This window comes from Drosophila persimilis, unplaced genomic scaffold (genome assembly GCF_003286085.1).
Source record: "Drosophila persimilis strain 14011-0111.01,24,50 unplaced genomic scaffold, DperRS2 tig00000191-arrow-pilon, whole genome shotgun sequence".
Classification (NCBI taxonomy): domain Eukaryota; kingdom Metazoa; phylum Arthropoda; class Insecta; order Diptera; family Drosophilidae; genus Drosophila; species Drosophila persimilis.
In genome coordinates, this window is record NW_020825298.1 from 7,657,121 (window position 1) to 7,682,574 (window position 25,454).

Sequence of the window (25,454 nt, forward strand, 5' to 3'; positions counted from 1 at the left end):
AATTTACATTTTTTAGACATATTCATGTATATGATGAGTGTTTTGTATATATATCTAGATCCTGATACCAATTCTTGGTCTCTGCAAGAAGACAATAAGCTTTAAAATATCGTTGAAATATGAATAATATTAAAATATATTGAAAATAAATTGTTTTTGCCTGGCATGACAAAACATATTCACAATTCTATAACATCCATTTCCCCAGGGTATGTGTGCATGGAATGGGACTCATTGTTGTCAACCGGTTATAACAGATTCTATCCGATTCAAATAAATACCAAAATATACGGTCTCATTTAACAAATATATAATAGATTCCGTAGATTCCTTACATACAGTAGGATAATAAAAAGAAATGAAAGTAGGCTGAGACATTTTACATAATACTCAAAATTCAGAGTTTATGCAAAACCAAAAACGTGTGTTTCTCTAGATATTCGTATATATCGTATTAATATCTACAATTCGAAATTCGCGGTTGCTCTCGCGTCTCTAGTACCACAAACAGACAACAGAGAGCGGCAGCATGAAGGTCAATCTGGATTTGAAAAAAATGGTGGCTTTGCTGCTGGCCATCATAACTGTCTCGCTGATCTCCACCATCCTGATGGGCAAGAGCATACACACACAGAGTTTCGACACAACCGTAGCTGACACCGAGAACACCGAAAACATTATGGTGGGCCAAATGGTCCTGGATGAACTGAATGTGTGGTTCGACTTACCCTTGCAGGGGGGCCCGCGGAAGGACTGGCACGATCGGGCGGTCATGCAGGCGGATAGTTTAAAAACTGGCCTGGGCGAGCAAGGGTTGCGCATCGCCATCAAAGATACCAAAGAGTACGAAGAAATGATTGCGATGAGCATAAAAAAGGGCTTCAATTCTTTGCTCTCCGATAAGATATCCGTGAATCGTACGATCGCGGACACGCGTCCGTTGAGGTAAGTAGCAACAGATCAGTTATCATTAGAAGGGCTAACAATCCACGACAGGTGCAAGTCCCGCAAGTACTTGGTCAAATTGCCCAATGTATCCGTCATCATGGTATTCCACAATACGCACTTGAGTGTCCTGCTACGGGCCATCCATAGCATCATCAATCGCACTCCACACGAACTGCTGCATGAAGTTATACTCGTAGATGATGGTAGCACCGCTCAGGAACTACAAGAACAGCTGGACAAATACGTTAACGAGCACTTTGGATCGAAAGTATCCATTATAAGACAAAAAAAACGGACTGGCATGCCTGCAGCACGCGTGGCGGGAGTCAATTCGGCCAACGGAACCGTTATGGTCTTCTGTGACGCCTCCATTGAGGTCATCTACAATTGGGTATGCTCTGATGCGAACCCTCCTGCCAGAATTTATAATGTGCACCCCCCTCTTTCAGCTGCCTCCCTTGCTGGAACCCATGACACTGCATTACAAGATCGTCACCAGTCCTATTCTGGATGAAATCGATAATACGGACTTTTCTTTTAAATGGAGCGATCCGTTGCTGTGGCGCGGTGGCTTCGACTGGCACTTCAACTTCAATAAGCTGCCTGTCCTGCAGGAGGACATCAAAGGCGAGTCACAGCCTTATCGCAATCCCGTGATGGAGGGCACAGTCTTTGCCATCGACAGAAAGTACTTCTTGGAGCTGGGCGGCTACGATGAGGGGCTGGACGCATCGGGTGGCGAGCAGTACGAGATGAGCTTCAAGATCTGGATGTGCGGTGGCATGCTGCTTCAGGTTCCCTGCTCCCGAGTGGGGCACATAGCCATAGACCCCAAGGACGCCCAGGACCCAACTTGGCAAAAAGGTGAACTCTTAGAATCTACCAAAGGAGAGTACGATACATTGACGCGGGTAGGAGTTTTACATCTTTCTCTGAAATCAAAAATAGCCTTGATCTCCCTAATGTCTGTAGAACTACAAGCGTGTGGCCGAGGTCTGGATGGATGGGTACAAGCACTATTTGTACTTGCGAGATCCCTACAAATACCACATCAATGCCGGGAATGTGACACGTCAGAAGAATATTCGTGAGAGTCTCCAGTGTAATAGTTTTGATTGGTATTTGCATCAAGTGGCACCCGATTTCCTGAAGCGATTCCCGCTGGTGGAACCACGCGGCTACGGGTCGGGGGCAATCCAGAATGTGGCTTATCCCGGCTTGTGTATCGACGCCTTGGCCGAGGGCTTCAGAAAGCCCGTGGGCCTGGGACAGTGTAGTGCAAATCTTACCCATCCACCGCCGACACAGTTCTGGAGGCTGACAAATGATCTAGAGATCGTTTCCGGGATTGATTTGAACTGCCTGCAGATGCGTGGCACGACGCTAAACGCCACTGTGTGGCTGAACCGCTGCACTAAAGGGGACAATCAGATTTGGAGTTACAGTATTAACAGAAAGTGGATTCAGCAGAGCAGCAGCTTGAATCGCTGCCTGGAGGCCTTTGTGGATGGAAAAAAGGCCGTCGTTCGCGTCAATCATTGCTATCCGGAGAGCCCGAGCCAGCGTTGGGTAATCGGTTGGACTAATATGTATTTGAGTGCCAAGTTTCGTCTGAATAGTACCAGTGAGATGAAACGAAGGTTTGGCTATCCAGCTTAAAATTCAAAAATGATAACAATAAACTGCCTATCGACACCTACTTATTGACACCAGATGGCGACACCATGACGCGCGCTTATCTAATTTGAACTCCAATGCAATTTTTTCGTTTCCGTTTTTTTGTTTTTATTCTCGACTTCAGGTGAGTGAAACGCCCTGCACGCCACCCAGGCAGCGACCCTCTCTGACAGCAGGCCATTCGAAATTAATACTGATTGATAGTGAAGAAGCATGTTGCTGTTCACCAAAATCGAATTTGCTTTCGTCTTACCGCGATATCTGCACTTCCAATGTCGACCTGGCACTGGTAATTACACTAATGTACCCACGCTTTGCCACGCACTGCCAGGTAGCACGACGTGTATGGGATGGCACGGGGCGCGATCAAGACAGCAGTCTCCAAAAAAGACTTACACCTGCACGACGTCGTTGCATCGATGGCTATGAAGAAGCGCTATGTGAAGCGCCTCGTGCGCAAAGTGGTGTTCTGGCTGCTCTCGGTTGCCGCCATCTCGCTGGTCACCACGATGATTGTGGAGAAACGCAGGGGTCCCGACAGTCCCGGCGGCAGTCAGTCGGAGGAGAATCTCGATCCCAATGGGGATCCTATCACTCCCGTCTTTCGGGCGAACAACCTTCAACCCACGCGTCGAGCTGCACGTCCGCCCTTCCAGGATCGCAGCCTGGCCAGGGAGCCACCGCCCGGGGAGAAACCCCAGCCCACAGGCTTTAGACTGCCCGATATGGAGGGTGAGCGACGGGACTGGCACGACTATGCGGCCATGGAAGCGGACAAGTTGCGATCGGGTCTCGGAGAGCATGGTCTGCCCGCGGAGATCGAGAATCCCGATGAGAAGGAGTTGGAACAGCAGATGTACAGGAAGAATGGATTCAATGGCCTTCTCTCTGATATGATATCCGTCAATCGCTCCGTGCCGGATGTGCGATTGGAGCAGTAAGCACTATAACTCTATAGTTCCGTCTAGATGACAATATACTCCCGCCTCCTCTTCACAGATGTAAGACCCGGAAGTACCTGTCGAAGCTGCCGAACATCAGCGTGATCTTTATCTTTTACAACGAGCACTTCAGTGCCCTGCTGCGATCCATCTACAGCGTCATAAACCGCACTCCAGTGGAGCTGCTGAAGCAAATTGTCCTTGTGGATGATGGCAGTGACTGGGACACACTAAAGCAGCAGCTGGATGACTACGTCTCCCTGCACTTTCCCCATGTCGTGACGGTGGTAAGGAATGTCGAGCGAAAGGGTCTGATTGGAGCACGCTTAGAAGGGGCCAAGGTGGCCACCGGAGAGGTCTTGGTCTTCTTCGACTCTCACATTGAAGTCAACTACAACTGGGTAGGTTTCCACCCCTGAATCGTTCCTGCAATATCTAAAGTTTTCCCCTTGTTTTGCAGCTTCCTCCATTGCTCGAGCCCATTGCCATCAATCCCAAGATCTCTACATGTCCCATTGTCGACATAATCGATCACAGCAACTTTGCCTACAATGGGGGCTATCAGGAGGGATCCCGCGGTGGCTTCGATTGGCGCTTCTTTTACAAACAGCTGCCCGTCCTCCCCGAGGACAGTGTGGATAAGTCACAGCCCTTTCGCAATCCAGTAATGATGGGTGGCCTGTTTGCCATCAGAACCGATTTCTTCTGGGATCTGGGCGGTTACGATGATGAGCTGGACATCTGGGGCGGGGAGCAGTACGAACTGAGCTTCAAGATCTGGATGTGCGGCGGCATGTTGCTAGACGTTCCCTGCTCTCGAGTAGCTCACATATTCCGCGGTCCCATGGACCCAAGACCAAATCCAAGGAATTACAATTTTGTGGGGAGGGTAAGTCTTTCCTTTTCAATCGAATACCTTAAAGATGCAGATACACATATCTCCCTCTTATCTTTAGAACCACAAACGTGTGGCCGAGGTCTGGATGGATGAGTACAAGGAACATGTCTACAGTAGGGATCCACAGACCTATAACAACATCGATGCTGGTGACCTCACCCGTCAACGGGCAATTCGCGAGCGACTCCAGTGTAAATCCTTCGACTGGTACCTAAAAGAGGTGGCCCCGGACTTCCTCAAGAAGTTCCCGCCCGTGGAGCTGCCCAACTACGCCTCGGGGGCCTTTCAAAACGTGGCCTTTGCTACACACTGCTTGGACACCATGAATTTGGGCGCCCACAATGCCGTGGGGCTGTACAGCTGTGCAGAGAATCGCACCCATCCGCAGTTTAATCAATTTTGGCTTCTCACACCCGATCGCGAACTTCGACACAATGGGGCCTCCAATTGTCTGGATGTCCAGGATGTGCATGCAAATGCCACTGTCTGGATGTGGAGCTGTCATAATCAAGGAGGCAATCAATTCTGGTACTACGATCGTGCGCATAAGTGGCTGGTTCATGCCCCAAACGGCAAACGCTGCATGGAGGGTATCGTAGAAAATGGCATTGGTACGGTGTACACCAATGAGTGCGATCCCGCGAACGATCGTCAGAAATGGGAGATCGGCTATGTAAACAACGAACTGCTGGACAAGTTCTTCGAAGGAGTGTAACGAACAGACCATACCAGACCATATCAGACCACAGACCAGACCCATCCCACACTTTCAGACATATGTATGTACCTACCATATTGTCACAGGCACGTATGGTATAGTACGTATACGTATATGCAAAGATCACTTACAAGTTCGTGGAACTCGTGCACGAGAAGTCTAGTTCATTGATCGTTGCGAAGGTTTCCTCGTCTCCAGTCTGTTAAATAAATTCCATTTTTCCATTATTTTATTCGGTTGCCAACTCTTTAGCCCATGCATTATTGATATATGGCAGCGGAAAGTGAAAGATCTGAATGGAGAGATCTTCCCATCTGATCGGAAATGATCATTTTATTAGCGGTATACATTTGTTGGATACCCTTGCAAAAGGAGCGAGGCATATTCCTGATTTCTTATACTTTTCGTAGTGGGAATCGATAGGATTTCGAATGAATATATCATATGGAAGGTAATGGCTTTTAAAGATTAAATCTGTTGTTCATTCTACTACCCAACACTATATCATACAGTCGTTGTTTCGCATCAACAGCCCTCCTTGGTCTGTCTGTCTCTCTTTTACAGTGTGGCTTAGCAGCTATGGCTGAGTTCGCCATCCACAAGTGCGCCAATCCACATTTCTCTGTCTGTGTCTCTATTCGAAACCTTATCACAGGCTATTGAACTTTTCTTTTTTTTTTTTTTGGCAGTGAAGAAAGGTCGATTAGAAGGGGGGAGGGTGATGGATCCCCCCGCCCAATGGAAGATCCCAGCAGCAACCAGGAATCGGGTGTTTTTCAGCTGAGGTAATGTAAGACGCAAATTACGCGATACGATTCGATTCCGAGAGTACAAGGATGAACCACCTCCCTAAATGGCAACTGGCAATGACTTAGCGTCAAGCAGTCTCGAACCGATCTTCTGTTGGTTTACCCTTATCGCTGCAGTCTATGGATTTGCACTGCACCCTTATCTCTCGACAGCAGACCATGTGCTCGGGGCACATGCTAATTTATAGACTTAATGGACGATTATTGTTCTGTTTTGGTGTACTATTCCCTCCCTCCTGTGTGTATTTTTCATATTTTGCATAAACAAAGTCGAATGAATGATTTGCTTTTTTTGGCCAACGGCTCGACAGTGTCGTCGGCGGAGGCGTCTTCATGTGTATTCGAGTATTTCACAGAATGTGGGTCATCGACGTCAACGGAATTGGGGGATGAGATGTGAGGCTTGTTGTTGTTTGTATAAAAATGCGTATACACTTTCTTATCAAGAGCTTATGGGCTAATACAAGTGTTTGATGGATGGAGACTTAACAAAAATAATTACATAGATAATGTAGAATTTTTTTTTGCGAACTTTTCATAGATATTATACGGCAAAACATAAGCTTTGATAGCATCTTGGCAATAAATTCGCATTTAAAAATTACGAAAAATATGGAAAATATTCCGAGGGTACGCCTTTATATCCTTTATTCATATTGTATGTAATACATATATGTAATATGATTTTCTTCTCTGGTCTTCAAATACTTTTACAGAGTATCCACACTTCCGTCGTGCAGCAATTGGCCTTTTCGGAGGCTGATGATATTTTCAATCGGTTTCGTTTTTCTTGGTATTTGCATTGAATTAATTTTGGGTCTCGTCTCTCATTCACAACTATCTTTGACTCGTTTAGAAATAGATCCGTGATCCGAGATCCGATTGTCCCACGTAACCGCATGGTGCAATTTCATCAGCCTTTTCCACCCCGAGAATAATCCCCCATAGACGTAAACAACAATACAAAATTTTCGATGTTTGGCCGGTATACCGGTCCGCACCTCTCGCACCAAGACCCAGCCGACAAAAATTTCATCAAAGACGCATTTTCACTTGGCTGCAACGCAATAGGAAAACTTCCTACCATCTAACGCCTTTCTCTCTCTCTCTGTGGGTACATCTCTCTAGGAATCTCTCTCTTGTAGTACCTGCGCAACGTACTACTGAAATCGAAAGTGAAATCGAAACCAAGAACCGGTTGTCATTAGTCCATTAGGAGGGTTGATAAGACCCTAATGGGAGAGCAGAGTACCATGTGCCGTCCTCTCTGATTCTCTTTTAGTATCTGAATCTCTCGCTCTCTTTTGAAACATATACCGGCACCCGCACGTAGGGCTATGGTTCTATGCTGTGGACTACGTGCGGGATGACACATTACAATTCCATCAGACTCCCGTGAGTTCTGGCTCCCATGTGCGTAAAGTTGTTTACGGTTAGGTTCTTTGGGGGTCAGTCAGCACTTAGCTTACATAGATATGTGGGGCCTCCCTCATTGCCGCCCACCACCTGGGGGCCTATTGCCAGAAATTAACGAATGTGGGTCATGATATAATCTCACTGAAAGTGGCCTGCACTTGGCACTTGTTTGTGAACTAATTACAGAATTAGGTATCCCATAGTATCGCCATCAAAAGGTGTTTCTAGGAGTTTCCCATAATGCAATATTCCTCTAATGTATCTTTCATCTTTGAGTAGAAAGATGCATATATATACACCCCTAAAGAGGCACACATATTATCGCCATTCTTCTTAACGATAATTCTTTTTTTCCAGGTGATCTCCATCATTATCTACCTAAAATTTTCCCTATAGGTAAGATATATAATCTATTCCCAAAAAAAGAAAGCATCCACTTGACCGCATGTCCACAAAAACCACAACCTAACAATGATCACACAGTGTTGGCCAGTGTTTTTCCATTCAAGGTCTTTCTCCAAATTTCATCAGAATTTTTTGAGAGATCATAAATATTCGCACGCTTTAGTCCTGACCTTGAATCCTATGTGGGCGCCAATTGTCCCACATTGTGGGGTAGATCCATACACGTGGCACCTTTACATTGCCCTCTGGCCATGGGCTATGGACATAAGCCAAAAATTCGAATTACGTCGAATCGTGGGCGCCTACGTAAGCATTCGTTCCTTTGACACTATTTTACATGCGTCCAACATTCGTTCGAGTTTTGTCAACAGCCCCAACGCCCCCGCGCATATATGTAGTGCTAGCGCCGCTCGTGCCACGAAGTAATTAAATTTATTGATATGCTCATCTACACGTCAGCGATCGACCCGGCAACGTGCCATTATGGTAATTAGTTATAGATTGCCAGAGGCCAGTCCGCGCACTGCAAAACAGACGCAACAAAATATCACTTCCCGAAATTCTGAGGAATCACCCACAGACCGTCTTTGGGAGGGCATTACCTATGGATGGCTGATGAAATCTGAGTCATAGTCTTTCCCTGCAACAGTTCTGTTCATAGACAGATAACGGAGTTTTTAGGAACCCATATGCATGAAGTGTGGAATCGATTCGATACGAATCGAATCTCGAAAGCTGTTTGCTCATTTAAGTATTTCTTACTAGCTTGTTTACCAATAATATTGCCGTGCATTAAACAATAACAAATGGCTAAAGATAAACAAAAGCCCAAGGCAAAAGGCGGAGAGGAGGAAACCCCGCAGCAGGCCCCCCCAATCTATCGCTCTCTCTCCCTCTGCCTCTCGACCGGTCTTTATATCACTATCTCTGTCTTGCTTTTGCCAGAACCGTCTAAGGTGTGCAGCAGACGATAGCAAAAACAACACCAAGAAAGGAAGACTATCTTTTGGGGATCCGAACCTTAAGATACTCTCGTAGGTACATTGATATGCTGTGACTTATAAGATAATAGATACATATGTATGTATATACCCAAAGATCTATTTCTTAAGTAAGTTGCTTCAGATCAAAGTTAGAGGTGATTCGTAGTAAAACATAAGCTTTTCGAGTTTCATTGGCTATAATCATAAACAATAAACTTTTTCCAACAAAGAATTGCTTATTGAATTGTTGTTCCTGCATGTTTTCCGGCAGATGGTTCCAATGAAAGCTTTAGTTATAGAGTATTCCCTGGCGAATCCTACTTGTAAACAGCTAGGAGAAAAAGTAACCATTCCGACCTTATGTATCTGGAGATGCTTCATTACCTGACGGGCAAATGTCTCTCCTCTAAATCGTACTACCCTCTGCCCAGGGTACCAAGACGGTTCATTAGAATAAACAGCAATAAAAACAACAACGACTCGGAATATTGTCATAATACGCAGAAATGCGGCGGCAGACAAAAACATCACGCGAGCGAGAGAGCAGTGCACAACAGAGAGAGAGAGAGAGCGACGCAGGGGAGAGCTAGCAGAGCTGCTAGAAAGAGCGCCGCAGTATAAATAGCAGCGGACAGCAAGCATGGACAAGCATTCGCCAGCCCCAAGCAAACAGACAAGCAGCAGAAGCAGCAGCAGCGAGCGGGAAAAACAGCTGATAAGCGCCACAAACAAAACAACGCAATTTGTGTAAACAATAATCAAAAGTCGTAGTAGGAGACGACGATAAAAAAAAGCAATAATCAAAAGTGGTTACAAGCCAAGCGGAAAGTTTTTCGAATACCAGCAATAAAAATCAACCAACAATCAAAGATGTCTGCATCACCCACCGCCCGTCAAGCCGTTTCCCACGCCCTGCCAATGATGGCCATTGCCAAGACCAAGAAGATCGTCATCACGGATCCCATCCAGATGCCGGAGGTGTACTCCTCGACGCCCGGCGGTACCCTGTACTCCACCACGCCCGGAGGTGAGTGTCATCTATAGTATTTTTGGCCTTTTGCGGCTGATGAAACTTTGCGTCTGAAGTGAATCAGTCAGACCAGTCAGGCAGATAAGACGGAGAAAAGTCAGTCCGCGCACATGGGACTTCTGACTGACTCACTATCATTGCCCGCCAGAAATGTTTGCTCAGCCGTTGTTATCGTCCGGAACTGGACTATACGAATATGCTGATGCAATCGGCACAGAGAACACCTTGACTAATCAAGGGATTTCCATTCTCTATCTTTCTCTAGGCACCAAACTGATCTATGAGCGGGCCTTCATGAAGAATCTGCGTGCCTCCCCCTTGAGCCAGACGCCTCCCAGTAATATACCGAGCTGCCTGATGCGTGGAACACCACGTACCCCCTTCAGGAAGTGTGTGCCAGTGCCCACGGAGCTGGTGAAGAAGACCCAATCGCTGAAGATCGAGGATCAGGAGCAGTTCCAGCTGGAGCTGTAACCGTTCGGCGGGTCAATTCCAACCAAGCAGCAACTGCCAAAATCATCTAGTTTTTATGTTTGCCAAGACACTGATCTTATAATTTTAGAGACCCTCATTTTGTTAACAAAACTACTACCTGACTCCGTTACCTTCCATATCCATCTTAGTCCGTAAGCTAGTAGCTCTTGTAGCGATTGTTCAGTTTCGTTTTGTTCATTCAGTCATATTGACTTTGTATCTTGTAAATCTCTAGCTCCTAAGTGAAATGCAATAAAAAAATAAGTGTTTAAAAATCAAATCAAAAAGGACTTTATAAGCCAAATAATTACTTTCTTTATCAGCGAATGAACCTTGCGTGCGCTCGTGTTTGCCACTTTCCACTTCACCTTGGAGGGCCTGTATTCGGGCCAGATATTGTACTTTCCGATTCACCTTGAGTCTGCGTTTTAATTTTGGCAGTTTGTTGAACTGTTTTGTTAAAGAAAGAGCAAAAGATAGAGGCACCAGAGAGAAGAACACTCGCATGGAAAAACCGGCCGGCATTTTGGCCCCACCATCTGGGGGGTAGCGCGCGTGGCCCAGTTCTAGACTTTTCAAAAAACTTGAATAATATAGATACATACTCAAACATACTTATGAATATAAGATGTGTATACGAGTATGTGTGCATATGTAGGAGGGGAAAAGGCAAAGGCAAGCCGGCAAACAGTCGCACAAAAAATAGATCTTTTAAAACTGCGCATTTAACAAACACGTCGGCTAGCCCTGCCCTGCCGGTCGCACATGTTCGCAACCGAGCCCACACATACATATGTACATATAGAACCCGATCCGGAGATCTTGCACAGCTCCCCAAACTAGCCGGCACGTTCCCGCCATCCAATCGCATTATAAAATTGCGCATGAATAATTAAGGAGCCAACACACAAATTGTTTGTTTTTCTGTTTAGCAAACAAATGCAAATCTGTTGAAATAGCATGATTAAATCTTATACCCACTACACTTCACGAGAAAGCAGAGATAGCAATATGGAAATTTTATTGGATAGTTTTTTAAATTTTTTTGAGGTGGCCAAGATTTAAATTTAAAGCTTTTTTTTGCTGGAACTTCCATTAACACACAAAAACCAAAAATACACTGTAATTCTGTTGATTTTTATGTTATTTTTCTTTTTAATAAAAACTATTCAAAATATTTTAAGTGTTTTTATTGCGATTTCAAAAATTATGTATGTTTGAAGCTGTTCCCTTACATGAGATCTACATCCAAATTACATTACATACAGCGCCACTGGAAGAAATCAGCGGCTAAAGAGGCGCCTCCACAGTTAAAAGCGGGCACAAGCGGAACTAACAATACTTACATACACAAGGAAGCTGGCAGCTATGGAATTTCAGAAATAGGAACTAATAAGAGGTTTGAGGGAAATTGGTCTGTGGTATAGTAGAATGTACGTAATTAAGAGTAGAATTCAATGTAAAGAATGCAGAATCTTTCTAAAGACAGCGCTTTTGCTTTACAGGTGGATGCAATTCGAGCTGTACTTGAAGTGGGCCTGCGAGGGAGCCCTATCCGCTGTTTTAAAATACAAATATTTGGTATCGAGGAGCTCCATGGAAATTTGGAGCGTGCTGAACAACATCCTAGCCCTGGACAAGAAGCAGGAGGTACTGCAGAGCTTCATCCGAAGGTGCGCCAATGCAGATCCCATATGTGAGATGAGATTCGAATAAAATATGTACATAGATCGGAAAGTGCAAAACGACTACTTCGTGGTGATACTTATTGCGCATGCATTTCCATCGGACCAGACTATTATCAGCTCACAATATTATTATTGAAAGTGCTTTTCTGTTCTGTTAATAGTGGATCGACGACCATTCTTTGTCGTGTCAGCCACGCCCTCAGCATTGTACACTTTGCCCTCGAATTAGTGGTGAATTTTCAATGGATTTTCTTCAATGTGCAGGCGCCCTGCGGCCCTGCTACGTCATGTCTAATACAAATTACTCACCTGCAGCCTATGATTAGGTAAGGCCTTTAGCTTCTATATTACTAGACCTATGAGCTATCAAGTACACCCCTGTAACTAATTATATACCATAGATGTGTATTTATTTGATCAAGTTTCGATGTTTTGCATAGGAAAAATGTACAAGAATCTCAAATAACTTCGGCAATCTTACATTCTAAACAAAGGAAGGAGAACTTTTATTACATATTTACAATAAAATATATATATAATTATACATGTGCGTGTGTGTGTGTGTGTGTGTGTGTGTTTGTGTGTGTGTGTTGTATTGTACAGCGAAAAGGGAATAAGGAAGCGAGTCCTTGGACCCGCAGCAGCCTCTACTTGAACCTCAGAAAGTTCTCCGCTCCCCCCAATGGACCGTGGCCAAAGTGTAGGGCATCGGGCGTGGAATCAGATCGAGTGCGGGCATCCAGGACAGAGGCCACACGCTGCTGACCGCTGATGTAACCCAAGGAGCCAGATCCCAGGTAGACATTGCCATTGGCCAAGCGCACGAAGCCCAGACCTCCTGAACCGAGAGCGATGGCATCTCCCTGACCGCCCTGTGAACGTGGCTGGATAGAAAGGGACTGCTGCTCAAGGAGCAAGGAATTGGCCCTCGAATCCAACTGAACGCCATTACTGGGGCCAGAAGATGCCCCCAAATGTGCTCCGAAGCGATCAAAGAAGCTGGAGCTCGATAGGAACGGAGCTGGCGACTCGTCGATGTCGTTGTCGATGATCTCGATGACGGCGTACTGCTTCAGCTGCCTGCCATTGGCTACGTAGGATTCCCCGGGCGAAATCAGAGCCTGCTTGCCGAAGGGAATGCGCAGTGGTGGTCCTCCTGCCGACACTGGTCCCGGGCCGCTGGGCACCACGATGGGCGTGGAGGCAGTGGGGGCCAGAGGCTGGGAGAAACCGTATCCTGGGGGACCGTACACGGGCCTCAGAGTGGGTGTCTGGCCGTGGAAGCTGATGGAGGAAATTGGCGCTGCCACAGGCGGCGGAAGGTAGGTGGACACAATGGGTCCCGTTGGCTTTGGTGGCAGATAGTGGCTCACAATGTCGGCAGCGGGAGCAGTGGGGCGAATCCTGGGTATCGGAACTCGAGCGGTGGGCAGGGCCGGCAGCGACGGAATCGGTGGCAGCGGATGGATCGTGGGCAAGGCTCTAAACTGATGTCCGGAATAGATGGAGGCTGGTGCCGACGGCGCCGAGGGTCTGTCGTAGTGGTAGCCGACATCCGCTCGGATCGACTGCAGCTGCAGGAGGAAGGAGAGTAGCACCAGGCCCAGGGCAGACAGTCGATGGTGTGGCATCTGGAATAGAGGCAAGAAACGAGAAGCGAGGGGTTTGTGTGGTAATTGCTCATGTGACATCATATAACAGCTCAATCAATCCGATAAATGTTTAATGAGAAGCCAAAGTCGTAAACATAATTGATCAAAAATCACTCAACGAAAGCGGTTGTCTCAGCTCTTTCGTTGGTGGGGATAATACTCTACTGATTTGATGGGGTACGGTTGGTAATGATTGGTAAAGGGAATACTATGTCTTGGTTGCTCCAAGATTTATATTTTCGTTCCCAGACTGGTTTCCAAACTCCACCAAAAGAGTATACTTTAGTCCAGCCTATCCCAAAAAAACACTCGTACAACAATGTTTTTTATTTAATTGATTTAATTTGCGGTGCAACAACTGGTTGCCGCTTGTCGGCTTACTGTTGCTTACTGGTGGATCGCTGGAGCTCGCTCCAGTAATTGGCGTGATATTTCATGCATCGATCATTGCCCAAGGCGGTGGTCATAATGGTAGGTAGGTGGGTAGGTAGGAGTCACAGCCTAATTACCCGATCGAAAAGCAAACATCTCTAGCCACAGGAGGTCTATCTACGAGTGCATAGTATCTTTAAACCAATTAAATTATATCGTTCCATTTAATTGGTTATTTATATTCATTCGTCCCATTAACACTTCGCGGCGGCCCTCCTCCGTCAGGCATTATCAATCTTCTTGGGCGCACTCGCATTCGCACTACTAGACAAAAGCCAGACCTAGGCGGGCGGCGGTTTAATGATACTTATCAACTTTTAGAGTCGCCACCCAGCACAGTGCCACAGCAGTAAAAGCGACCGCAGAGCGTGAAAATAAGTCTAGCTTCTGTGGTGGAAGGTATATATACCCTAATATTTGTTTTATTTTTGCGATTTTTGATCAAGTTTCGATACAGCGTATTCTAACCGATATAAAAGAGAGAACTCTCTTAAAACTCTGAGAAAAGTGTCATTGAAATGTATAGAGTTGTCTAGGAGTTCCTCCTATTGTAATACCCTCTTGAAGGGTATCCGCAAACTTCGTTACAGACAGCAGATTCAAGCAAGGGGCCATGGCTAAAACGGTGTATGGGATGTAGTTGGTGGCCAAGTGGCGTGTGGTCATTGTTGTGGCTGTTGCCCCTGTGCCTGTGGTTGTAGTTGTTGCTGCTGCTGCTGCGCGTGGGCGTTGCATTGGTGGCACTTGGACTTTTTGTGGCTCGTTGTTTGTTTTTGTTTTTTGTTGGTTACACTTGCCTTTGTTGTTTACATAAAAGGCGTTTAATTAAGTCATTAACAAGCGGCAGATAATAATAATACATGTACTACAATGCAGGGCGAACGAATTTGCCATGGGCTAAGGATTTTTTGGGGAGGCTAACAAACTGTGGGAAAGTATTAAGATTTTATATTGTATATAGAAACAGAATAAAAAATAAATTCTCTGATAAATTTATGTTTCCTTTATCTTCCTCTTACTCTGCTCTGTTAAACCCCTTTCATTTTCTTATCCAGTTTGTAGCTTAAGTCTTTTGTTTAATGTCCCCACAACACATAAATCTATTGGCACGCACAAACCTTTTCGGAGCCCCCTCCCCCACCTCCTGGGTCTGGGTCCCCGACACACAAATAGATTTGTAATAAATTATGCGGTATATGCTCCATAATAAATCAATAAACTCTTGCCATACGCAACTTTTTCTGTGAGTCTACGATTTTTTTCTGTTGGTGGATTTTTTGCATACAGGAAAAACGCATTTTTTCAGTGTTGCAGCAGCGTGTGCCAAGCAGGGGTTTTTCCGTTGGGTAAATGGAAAAACACATGCCCCCCAGCAAAGGGGGAGCGAGGCAGAGAGCCAGAGAGGTCTTTGAGGTGACAGTTGGCACAGACAAACAGGGAAGGGGCTGACGTTTTCCTTTGGGCTTTTCTTTTAGTAGATCCCCGTCTTGGACTGCTATGACTATGCCACTGTCTTGAAAGGCACTTGGCCAGCGCGGCAGGCAACCGTCAACTGCTGTTGTTGTTGCGTGCTTTTGGCCACTTCGGACTCAATGAATGAATTGCATTGATTGAACGACTCACGCACCTCGCTTTGGGCCCGGTCCGGGGCCTGAATCGGAGGCCTGGTCCAAGTCCACATCCAGTTCTAGCTACGCGCACTATAAATTTTCCTTTGGAAAGGTAGTTGTGAGAGGGGGTGTGGGAGATGCAGGCTCAAAGTCTGACTCTCGACTTGAATGATGATTGCGTCAGAGACTGCCCCGAAATCGAATTAAATGGAAAGATCGTTTCTTTTTAGGTGGAACGGAAATTAGATTTTTTTGGGTTTTTCTTTTTGTTTAATTAAAATCCTTTGTGGATAATGGTTTTCCCACTCACTTTTTCGGACTAAAAAGCCAAAGGCTAGGGAGTTGCAGGCCATAAAACGCATTCGCTTGGCTGAATATTAAGTTACTCCATTCCAATCGAATCGAAACGCAGTGCCAGTATCCAGTAGCCAGCAGCCAGTGCCAGGATGTCACGTCATAGCCTCCTCCCTGGGAGGGAGTTGGAGGATAGTCGGGGAGCTGGAGGTTGTGCAATCTGTTCCCAATCTTCAAAGTGCGTTCGCTTTTGGGCCCAGACTCTTAAATTTGTGTGTGCGAGAGTGTGTGTTTTGGATTAGAGCCGAAGTCGTGGGTTAGCCAAGGGGCGTTTTGCGTTTAAACCAGTTTAATAAACTGGTATCATTTGCTATCGCATCACTGCTACTTAAAATCTCCATCGATGATGGGGGAACAGGGCCACGAATGCGGAGCTAACAAAGTTACTAAGCTGCTGAATGCTGAATGCATTACACACTACCTCCCCTCCACAAATACATACATTAATCACTCAGCTGCACATCCTCCTCGGACTCGGACTCGTACTCGGACTTGGACTCGTACTGGGAAAATGAGGTTGTCTCCCCACTCCCCCACTGGACGTTTCGTGACAAATGTTGCGTATGCGCCTCGTTGACCGCCTAAGAAACGCAATGTGAAAGGAATGGTGTTTGGACTTGATTGAAGGTGGAATACTCTTACAAGTTAACGAAGTTAACGATTCCTGATTGATAGCTAACTTGCATGAAATTGATTGGGGGGGTGACTAGCAATTACAGTTTGTATTTGATTAAAGAATATAAATTTCCCGAAAAATATCATTCATCTATCAAGGGAAAGCCCATCAAACACAACAAAAAGTACAACAAAGTGTACCTTAAAAATAAGAATAAGAATTCATTTTGCTAAATTAGCATCTTAAAAATGTTGAATTAGCGTTCTGTCAAATAAACTTAAAATATGAACCTCTAGAAATTGAATCAGAGTCATTTAGCATGCACCTACAATCAAATATAATATCAAGAGGGCAATGCCCGCAAAAAACCAAAATTTTCCAAATTATTCGAAAAGTGATTTACACTATGAATAATAATGTTGGTCAAGCAGAAATATGGTGAGATCAAAGTGTTAGTCTAACATGAAAATTCCGTAACTATAGTACAAATATTTCGGGCTGGAAAGTCTGTCTAAAAAAGAGATCTCCAATGCTAGTTGCATAACCGATGTACTGAACATAAATCTATTCGTAAATTTCATCGGAATCATATGTACATTAATCACTGTTTAAGTGAAGAATATGTGCCCAATAAAAATAAGATACCCCTAGCAGACAGAAGGTCATTTATTATATCTTATACATCAAATAAAAGTAGATTTGATAGCATAAAGAACCATTGTTTTCAAAGAAAAATAACTCTTTATAGACATACATAATAAAGAAAATCATTTCCCCTATCCATCCAACCATTATCCCACTCAAGTCATCGTACCCTCTATACTCGCATGTTTCTAGAGAATTCGAAAAAAAAGTTATCAAATCGAACGACAAGTTTTTAATTACCAGGCAAAAGGCCCGCGCAGCAGCCAGCAAGCACTTTCAAATGCGTAAACTAGTTGGCAGCCAAAGAGTCAGACCATTGCAGATTTCAATTAAAAATCTTGAAAACTCCAGACAGCAGACTCAAATCGAAGTCGCAGTCGCAGTCCCAGAGTCCAAGTCCGAGTTAGAGTCCGAGGCAGAGGCAGAGCCAGAGCCAGATTAGGGTGTGTCGCTGGGTATCTCCCTCTGATGAGGCGGCGGTTAGTGGCGGTTAGTGGCTTGGACATTCAAGCCTTAGGGGAGCTGCGGGATCTGTGGCTAACAAAATTTGCGTAAGTTGCCGCACCGCACCACGCCGCCTCGATCTGCGTCGGCCTTTCCAAATGGCTTCCAATCTGGCCACGCAATCTGGAGTGGAGTCTGTCTCGAGATCGAGTCCAGGCCTCCTGTACACAGCAGCAAAATTGATTGACTCGAGGCGTTTCGCGACGCATTTTCCTTTGCTCTTTTCAGCTTTTTTCAAATGTGGAACGCACTTAAAATGCCGCTAATTGATGTCGTTCGCAAGCCGCCTCGCCACACCACACCACGCCACGCCGTTGCAGGTTGCTCTATCTACCGCGTTGCAACATCTATTCAAGATCTGCTTTTGCTGAGATCAGATTTGTGTGTGTGTGTGTGTGTGTGTGTGGAGGTATTGGTCTCTATCTTGTTCTGTCAAATGATAATTTGCTTAATCACCTGCTGTGTTCGGCTTAAATTTTATTTGGCAATTAAGGCGGGTGTTCGAGTCTTCGAGTGGGCTTAATTATTAAGACAAAATATTTTTGGCAACTGCAAAAGTGTCAAATGCGACAGGTGGCTGAATCCAGCAAATACATACAGCATTTAATTGAGTTTTTTATGGTAACGAGTATGATGATTAAGAAAGAGAAATAGGACACTCGAATAGGCAATAGGAAATAATCTTCACATAACAAAATACATTAAAGTTTACACCGGTTTCGATGCCTGTACGATTTATATGTTATTCAAGGCTTAAATATATGGATCTGTTAAAAGATCAAAGCATTTTTTGAGCTTATTTGAAAATAAATCCATGAAGCCCATAAAAAAGGCTGTCGATTAGGGTAATCTTATAAATAAATTAGTTAGTTAGCAAAAATATTTATATATTCAATTAAATTGGCTAACGATTACAATCGGAGTACAAATGGAATAATCAACGATAATTAGATTTCGCATTTCCAGACCTTTTTCACTTAACTTTAGAAATGGGAACATTTCTTTTATATTTTAAGTAAATTTAGTTTTAACTGATACATTTTCTACTATTCATTTTTTCCCGAATAATCTCATCCTCATTAATTTTTCCTCTCGAAATTTTTTTAAATATTCATAAGAACTTTTTTTGCAGAAGCTTTTTATGTTTCCCTTTAATTTTTCTTCTAAGACATTTTTTACCTCACAAAATCATATTTTAGTTTAGAATATTTTAAATGTTTCTAGCTTCACTCGATTTATTTTGAAACGACATTTAAGTTGTGTTATAGGACACCAAACAGGCCTTTTCCAAGCCGTCTCAACGAAAAGCGAGATCCCAGGTCAAGGCAAACTCCATTACGCAGTCGAACAGTTTTCCAGCATTTTTCCGTTGGATAGAAAAAATGTTAATCAAAGCCAACGACCACGCCCACATGTGCGTTAACTTAAACTAAATTGAAAGCAAAACGCAATTTGTAGTTGAAAGAGCTGAAAGATTGGAGGCTTGGAGGAGACATGGAAGAGAACCACTGTGGGCCAATATACTCGTAATTTGCATTAAATGACAGCAGCAGTCGACTTGACCTGGATACCGAAAGAAGTCCAAGCAAAAATACATACATACGAAAACAAGAAGAAACATGTGTATGCCATAAAAATGTATTCATACATCAGACAGGCGCTAAAAAGCCACTAACCGAATCGGCCATGCAAATGCAACAGCAGCAGAAAATCAAACAACAATTAAGATTCGCAGATTCGTAGATATCCGTACAACATTCATCTAAACAGTGAGTGAAAAAACTGAAACTATCTATGAGTTGGCTGGGGATTTTGCGCTGAAAGGCAGATCCAACAAGATTCAACTTGTTTTTAAATCAAGTTCGTTGCCCAAGTCATTCGTTTTTCTGTGCTGGAAGCAGAGCATGAACATCGCTTGGCATTTGATAAATGCAATTAAAACGGAATTAAACAGAGGAACAACAAAATTAGTAAGAAAAGAACTTTGAATTTGTTGGTCGATGTTGAGACTTGGTGATACCTAATACTTAGATATACTGGTGCTATAAAAGGTAGAAAACGGTCTGTATTGGAGTTTAAGGGAGCGAAATTATCCAACGACCTCTTTTATAATAAATGGAAAAGTGGATGGCATTCCTTTGTCCATATATTGGCTGTATATTTTCGCCATTATGGCTAATAACTGAATGATCTGAGAGCTTCCTGCTGAGGAAGGAATACAGATATTTTATAGAATTATATATGCTTCCATCCAAACAGAACATACCCTCGCATTCGAGGTTTAATAGGCACAAAAAAACCAACCCAAAATCTATCAGAAATGTCAGCGCTAACCATTTGTCGTTTGATGATTTATTCTTGTCAGTTTTCGGCTAATTGTCAAGTTCCTACAAAAAGTGTCAACTCTAACAAATACACACACAGACACCCCCGTGTGAGAGAGAGAGAGAGGGGGGCCATGACGACCTCCAAAGGAAGGTGCTGCACCGACAAGCACATTCTAACGCCCGTTGACATATCACGAACTTTGCCTGAGAAATGCAAATTTCAATTTCGGTTGCCGATCAATTTGCATAGCCACTCGAGCAGTGCTCGAATTGAGTAATCGAACCGAGGAAAGAGATTCAGATTCGAATGAAATCGAAAGGGGCATGCGTGACTGTGCCCCAGTGCCACACTGGCATAGTGCCCAACTGCCTGACCGACTTGAACTCGCCCACAATCCATAATTTTGCTGGAAATTTCAACCAACAATCGGAGTCCCGGCCTCAGGGCGAAAGTGGAAGAATAACAAAAGATTGAATCAGATCGAGGTCTCCTTCGAAATTGTTGGAATTTTGCACAATTTATGGCAGTTTTTCGGGGTCTAATTGAAAGGCCACTTTTTGTTGGGAAATTTGTAGATCTTAAACGAAAATATTACCAAATTTCTACAGAAATCGCTGCTGTAGAGGAAATAAGCTTTTGACATGCATTTCAATACAAAATATATTCTAAGAATCTTTTTTATACCTCTTCAACGCATCCTTCAATCTTACACAATCTTGGAAGACCCCCCTAAGACCTCATTATAATTACAAGCCATTGATGAGTTATTAAGAAATGTTTCCATTAAGATCTTTAATGAAAATATAACACAAATTTTCATTAAATGCAAAATCATTTTGGGAAAACATTCAATCAAATTCCCAATTACCCAGAGGTCAATGGATGAACAGCCTTTCAACAGCCTGAAGATTTTCACAGTCTCCGAGCTGCAGTCCCCCCTGGGGCTTAACAAACGATGGGAGGGGAAGGCAGAAGTCTGCCTTTCGTCTTCAGTTTTTCCTTTCGGTGGTCTTCAATGCAATTTGATTTTATTCGATTGTTGGCTAATTTTGAATGCTGGCAAGTTGTAAATACTTTCAATTAATTCGTTGTGATGCCCTTGTTATTGTTTATTTGGGTTTTAGATTCCGATTTCGATATTCAATTCACTAACAGGGGGATTTCACAACCCCACCGAACGGTCGTACTGTCTGTCTGTGGCTGTGGCTGCTGTTGTAATTGAACTTTTGAACTGAAATGTTTGCTTTGGTTAATTTGTAAATTGAACATTTAGCCAGCGAAGATTCGGCTCAAGCCATTTGCTTACACAACCTCAGAGGTGGGTCTTGTCTTGGGTTTGGTACGCCCTACCGAATCTTTTCTCTTAATGAACTTTAAGCCTAGATCTTGCGGCCACTCCATAGCCACATCCACATCCAATGCTACAGCTACACTCGGGAGTAATTAATGGAACCTCTGGGCAGGGGAAACTCAATTAGTACTTGTCTGTCCCAGGGTCCCTGTCTCGTGTCTCCGTTTCTGGGGTGTCTTGTAATGTTGTGTCTGGCAAAATGTCAACGGATTTGTACGCATTTCTGGGTGCAGCTCCAGACTTTGGCTTTGGCTTGTGCCTCACCCTGGTTCTGGCCCCTGCCTTCGATACCCGGGTCTCCACTTCACTTTAATTTCATTTGTGCCACATACCAATTGCTCACCTGCTTCGTTTAGCCCGAGGGTAGTGTCAGAGTTCTGACTTAATTATGACAGAATTTACAAGGGTTTTTGTATTGAATTCGAACAGAATTCGCAGTCGCCGAATGTCAGTTTGATTCGCTTCATTAATTAGCCAAAGTCAAATGGCTTTGTATCGCTAAAAGTGTTAATTAAAACGACCCAAAGATGTGCAAAAAGTAGAAACTATAAAAAAATGTAGTGTTCAATTGAGATGAGACGAAGTTTGAACACTCTTTAAAGTGATATAATAAATAATACACTAGGTTTTATAGAGCTCTATTTATTTTACTCTTTAAAATGACTATTAGAACTTAAAGTATTTAAACAAAATATAATGGAATCTCCTTTGGTTTATCCAAACAGCTAGGAGAATTATACGAATACAAAGAACCCCAATATATCTTTGTATTTCTATTTTATTGCGTTCTAACTATTCCTTGACTCTATTTGTTATTGACATATCAGAGCTTAGCATTCATCTTTAAGAGTAATAGAGTGGGGAAATATTAAACAAAGAGACTCTACTGTATGTATATCCATATTCCTCAATAGTGGATTCTATCATTCCGTTTATTATATTCTTTGCATAATATTCTATGCATCTAATTCTAATCGATACTACCTGCAATAAATATGCATACCTTTTAGAAAGGATAAACTGGTTTTTATATATTATATTCCCTTTCTTATAGGTTCTTGAATTTCAAATAGTCTCCAAAGTTAGAGTACACATTAGGAGGAATAGGAAATGAAGATGGTTCCTCGTATTCGCCACACGAAAACCATTACCAATTAGACCATATAGAGAAGGCTCGTACCAATCGAAAATCCCCGAAAATGAGCCTTGATCAGTGATCAATTTTCACCTGATAACATCACGCACTCGACCCTGGCCTTGGCAATCTTCAATTCAGAATTTCCATTTCCTTTGCTTGCTCAGAGCTTTTGTTTTCAATTAAAAATCGTGGGAATGAAATTTGCATATGCAAATCCATCTGATGATGGAATACAGTTAAAGATTTTGCGAATTTTTTTCATTGTGGGTTGTGCTTCGGTTTGGTTTCGTTATTTTTTTTTTGCCAATGACATTGGATTCGGCGGGTGTTTGTAACAATTTGCCAAGCTTGTCACTCGCCAGGCGGAAGCTTTTGATAGGCGGTGATGGGATGGTTTATGGCTCAAAAGTGAGCGAAAAGATTGGCCAAAGATGATGGTATAAACACCAATTTTATCGTCTAGCCATCATAAAACGAAAGACTTGGAGTTGGGCAACAGACATGCTAAACACTTTGCTGTAACCACATTTGTTTGAACAAAACTGTTGCCGAATTAAATTTATTCTGTTGGGCCTTTTCTTTTGTGGTTTGTTGTTGTTGTTGTTGTTGTTTTTGTTTTTGTGTGTCTTGTGTGGAGCTGGACCCACCACGTAGTCAGAGCGCCAGCTGTAATGCCAATGGCTTTATTTCGGATTTGAATTCGATTTCGATTTGCAGCATGACATTTTCCATTTCAATTGCAAGATTGAACTTTTATCGATGGATGTCTCCTGGGGCTACGGGTCCGGACTCGGGCCGCTGCTCACTCAATTAAAATTAATATGCAAATTAGTTTGTCTGCCACCGTCTGACGTCTGTCAGACTGATTAAAGTGCAGTTTCCAATTTCCCATTCAATTCAAATCGAATGAGAGCAATCCATAATAATACCTGCAACAGACATTTGTAATTGTCAAACGAGCGACAATGTATCGATCGATTTGGCCTGTTGTTGGAGGTTCCAGAATTCTCCTTGGATTCTGCTTATTATTGCACACAATTTATGATCTGATATTTAGCATATTTCCGCAAAAGACAAAAAAAAACTTGGCAAACTGGTACACAATGTTCATAAATATCCATTGATTCAACGGTAGAGAATATCTTTAAAAAAATAATACCATATGTGTATTATGCAATTCTTGACATTTGACTTATAGAAATTTCTATCAGAATAAAAACATAATTATTGCCGCTCCCTTTCGTTTTTTTTTCCTTCCAATTCAATAATCTGTGGTATTTATTGCACATTTTTGTGAGGCTCCTTTCGAAAGAACTTTGATTTGAGAGATTCATTTAATGTATGCCACAAACAGGCTTTGACACTCACTCATACCGCAGTACCGCCTCTTACCTTCACTTTTATTTTGGGAATTAAAATTTTTGTGATGTATCCAAATGAAATCTGGTATTCCAAATATTTAGTATACGCTACAGCTGTAAATACAGATATGTATATATGTATATATTTTTGTATCTGTTGAACAGCCAAGGAAACACAACACGCACCATATAAAGGATATAGGTATGCATATATAGATGATCCTTTCTCTATTAGCACTTCCACTTTCGCGCGTTGATCGTAGGGTATCCTCTTTTTAGGGGGACGCGTTCGCGACGCTTGCGGTCTGAAGCGGTTTGCTCCACTGAACCACTTTTTATGCAACGCCAAGTAGAAGTAGCCACCGACTTCGACGAATGCACGAAGGCACAGCCGAAGCCAAAGCCGAAGCCCAAAGTTGATTACAGGCTGCGCTTCGCCTCGGCTTTTGGTTCAAGTCTCCGCTGAAGCCTGACTTTGATTCGATGCTGATGCTGATGCTGATGGGGTGCAAATCGACTGCAAAAAAAGAATTTAAAATAGTATGCAAATACCCCATGAGATTATCATCTCGAAGCACTTGCCCATGGCCTTTGTTTCTGGCTAATTAAATTTCGGCCAGCAATCAATTAAAGTCTTGGCAGTCGTTCCGATCCGTTCCCCTGTGGCCGGCCACTCCCCGTCCCCGGCCTCCTAATAATCACGGTTATTATTTATGGGCATTTGGATAAATCATGATTAAATTGCACTATAAATCTGTTGGCCACTAAACTAAATCGAAACCTGAAAATTGTTGAATATTGCCAGTGGCACTTTGGAATTGGTCCAACATTTCATACGCGATCCATACAAATCGTAAATTCAATTTGTGTCTTTGCCTTTCTTGTTTATATCTTTATTTGGACAATGGGTTCGGCGGTACTTACATATGTATATTCGATGCGAGGGTCTATCATGTCACAAACTATATTAAGTGTCAGCCGCGTGCATGTACTGTTTCATAATCATCAGGCTCACTCAGTCTCCTCCTCAGCCTCCGCCTTTGGAGCCTCCAGAGTGGTTTGTCTGTCGGTGGGGCATGCCCATGCGGACACTGTGCTGTTGTGCTGTTGTTATTTCCACCTCTAAACCGTCAAATGCCTTCGACAACGTACCCCCAAAAGTGAGTGTGAATTATTGCACTTTGTCTTGACACGACTTTTTCGACTTCTGCTCCTGTCTCTCCTGGCCCTCTCTGTCCGAAGACATTCCACTCCACTCCTCAAGTCTCTGGTCTCCAGTCTCAAGTACTCCCCATATCTGTTCCACGTCTCGCCAAATGTTATCTAAATGTCTTACATTTCCCTATTACATAAATTATAGCCTCTTGTGTTTCTTTTTTTATTTTGCATGCCTAAGCCAGAAAAAATATTACGATATGTAGGTTGGTCTGTCTCATTGGCTAAAGATCAAAGTTATTATTGACTGGGCATTGAGGA

General features: G+C 43.4%; 4 protein-coding genes and 1 long non-coding RNA gene across 6 annotated transcripts; 3 read left to right on the forward strand and 2 right to left on the reverse strand.

Moving 5' to 3' along the window:
* Positions 1–456: 456 nt before the first annotated feature.
* On the forward strand, positions 457–2,660 carry LOC6589746 (N-acetylgalactosaminyltransferase 4). The gene is made up of 4 exons (XM_002014961.2): positions 457–945; positions 997–1,339; positions 1,398–1,859; positions 1,921–2,660. Exons 1-4 carry the CDS (start codon positions 530–532, stop codon positions 2,605–2,607), a joined length of 1,908 nt encoding a protein of 635 aa, XP_002014997.1. The 5' UTR covers positions 457–529; the 3' UTR covers positions 2,608–2,660.
* A 180-nt stretch (positions 2,661–2,840) lies between these two features.
* On the forward strand, positions 2,841–5,410 carry LOC6589745 (N-acetylgalactosaminyltransferase 4). The gene is made up of 4 exons (XM_002014960.2): positions 2,841–3,562; positions 3,625–3,967; positions 4,027–4,455; positions 4,523–5,410. The coding sequence occupies exons 1-4, from the start codon at positions 2,976–2,978 to the stop codon at positions 5,177–5,179; spliced, it is 2,016 nt and encodes a 671-aa protein (XP_002014996.2). The 5' UTR covers positions 2,841–2,975; the 3' UTR covers positions 5,180–5,410.
* A 2,812-nt stretch (positions 5,411–8,222) lies between these two features.
* LOC113565813 lies at positions 8,223–8,464 on the reverse strand. The gene is made up of 2 exons (XR_003408814.1): positions 8,415–8,464; positions 8,223–8,335 (listed from the first exon to the last, which is right to left on the reverse strand). It is a non-coding gene; the product is annotated as an uncharacterized LOC113565813 (long non-coding RNA).
* A 1,003-nt stretch (positions 8,465–9,467) lies between these two features.
* On the forward strand, positions 9,468–10,579 carry LOC6589744 (eukaryotic translation initiation factor 4E-binding protein 3). Its single transcript, XM_002014959.2, has 2 exons — positions 9,468–9,822; positions 10,091–10,579. The coding sequence occupies exons 1-2, from the start codon at positions 9,666–9,668 to the stop codon at positions 10,297–10,299; spliced, it is 366 nt and encodes a 121-aa protein (XP_002014995.1). The 5' UTR covers positions 9,468–9,665; the 3' UTR covers positions 10,300–10,579.
* Positions 10,580–12,398: 1,819 nt separating this feature from the next.
* On the reverse strand, positions 12,399–24,265 carry LOC6588720 (extensin). 2 transcript variants are annotated; one of them, XM_026988685.1, is made up of 3 exons: positions 24,165–24,259; positions 24,010–24,092; positions 12,399–13,618 (listed from the first exon to the last, which is right to left on the reverse strand). In XM_026988685.1, the coding sequence occupies exon 3, from the start codon at positions 13,616–13,618 to the stop codon at positions 12,635–12,637; it is 984 nt and encodes a 327-aa protein (XP_026844486.1). In that variant the 5' UTR covers positions 24,010–24,092; positions 24,165–24,259; the 3' UTR covers positions 12,399–12,634. The 2 variants fall into 2 exon arrangements, with proteins under 2 accessions (XP_026844486.1, XP_026844485.1); XM_026988684.1 differs by lacking the exon at positions 24,010–24,092 and having other exon boundaries at positions 24,165–24,265.
* Positions 24,266–25,454: the final 1,189 nt, after the last annotated feature.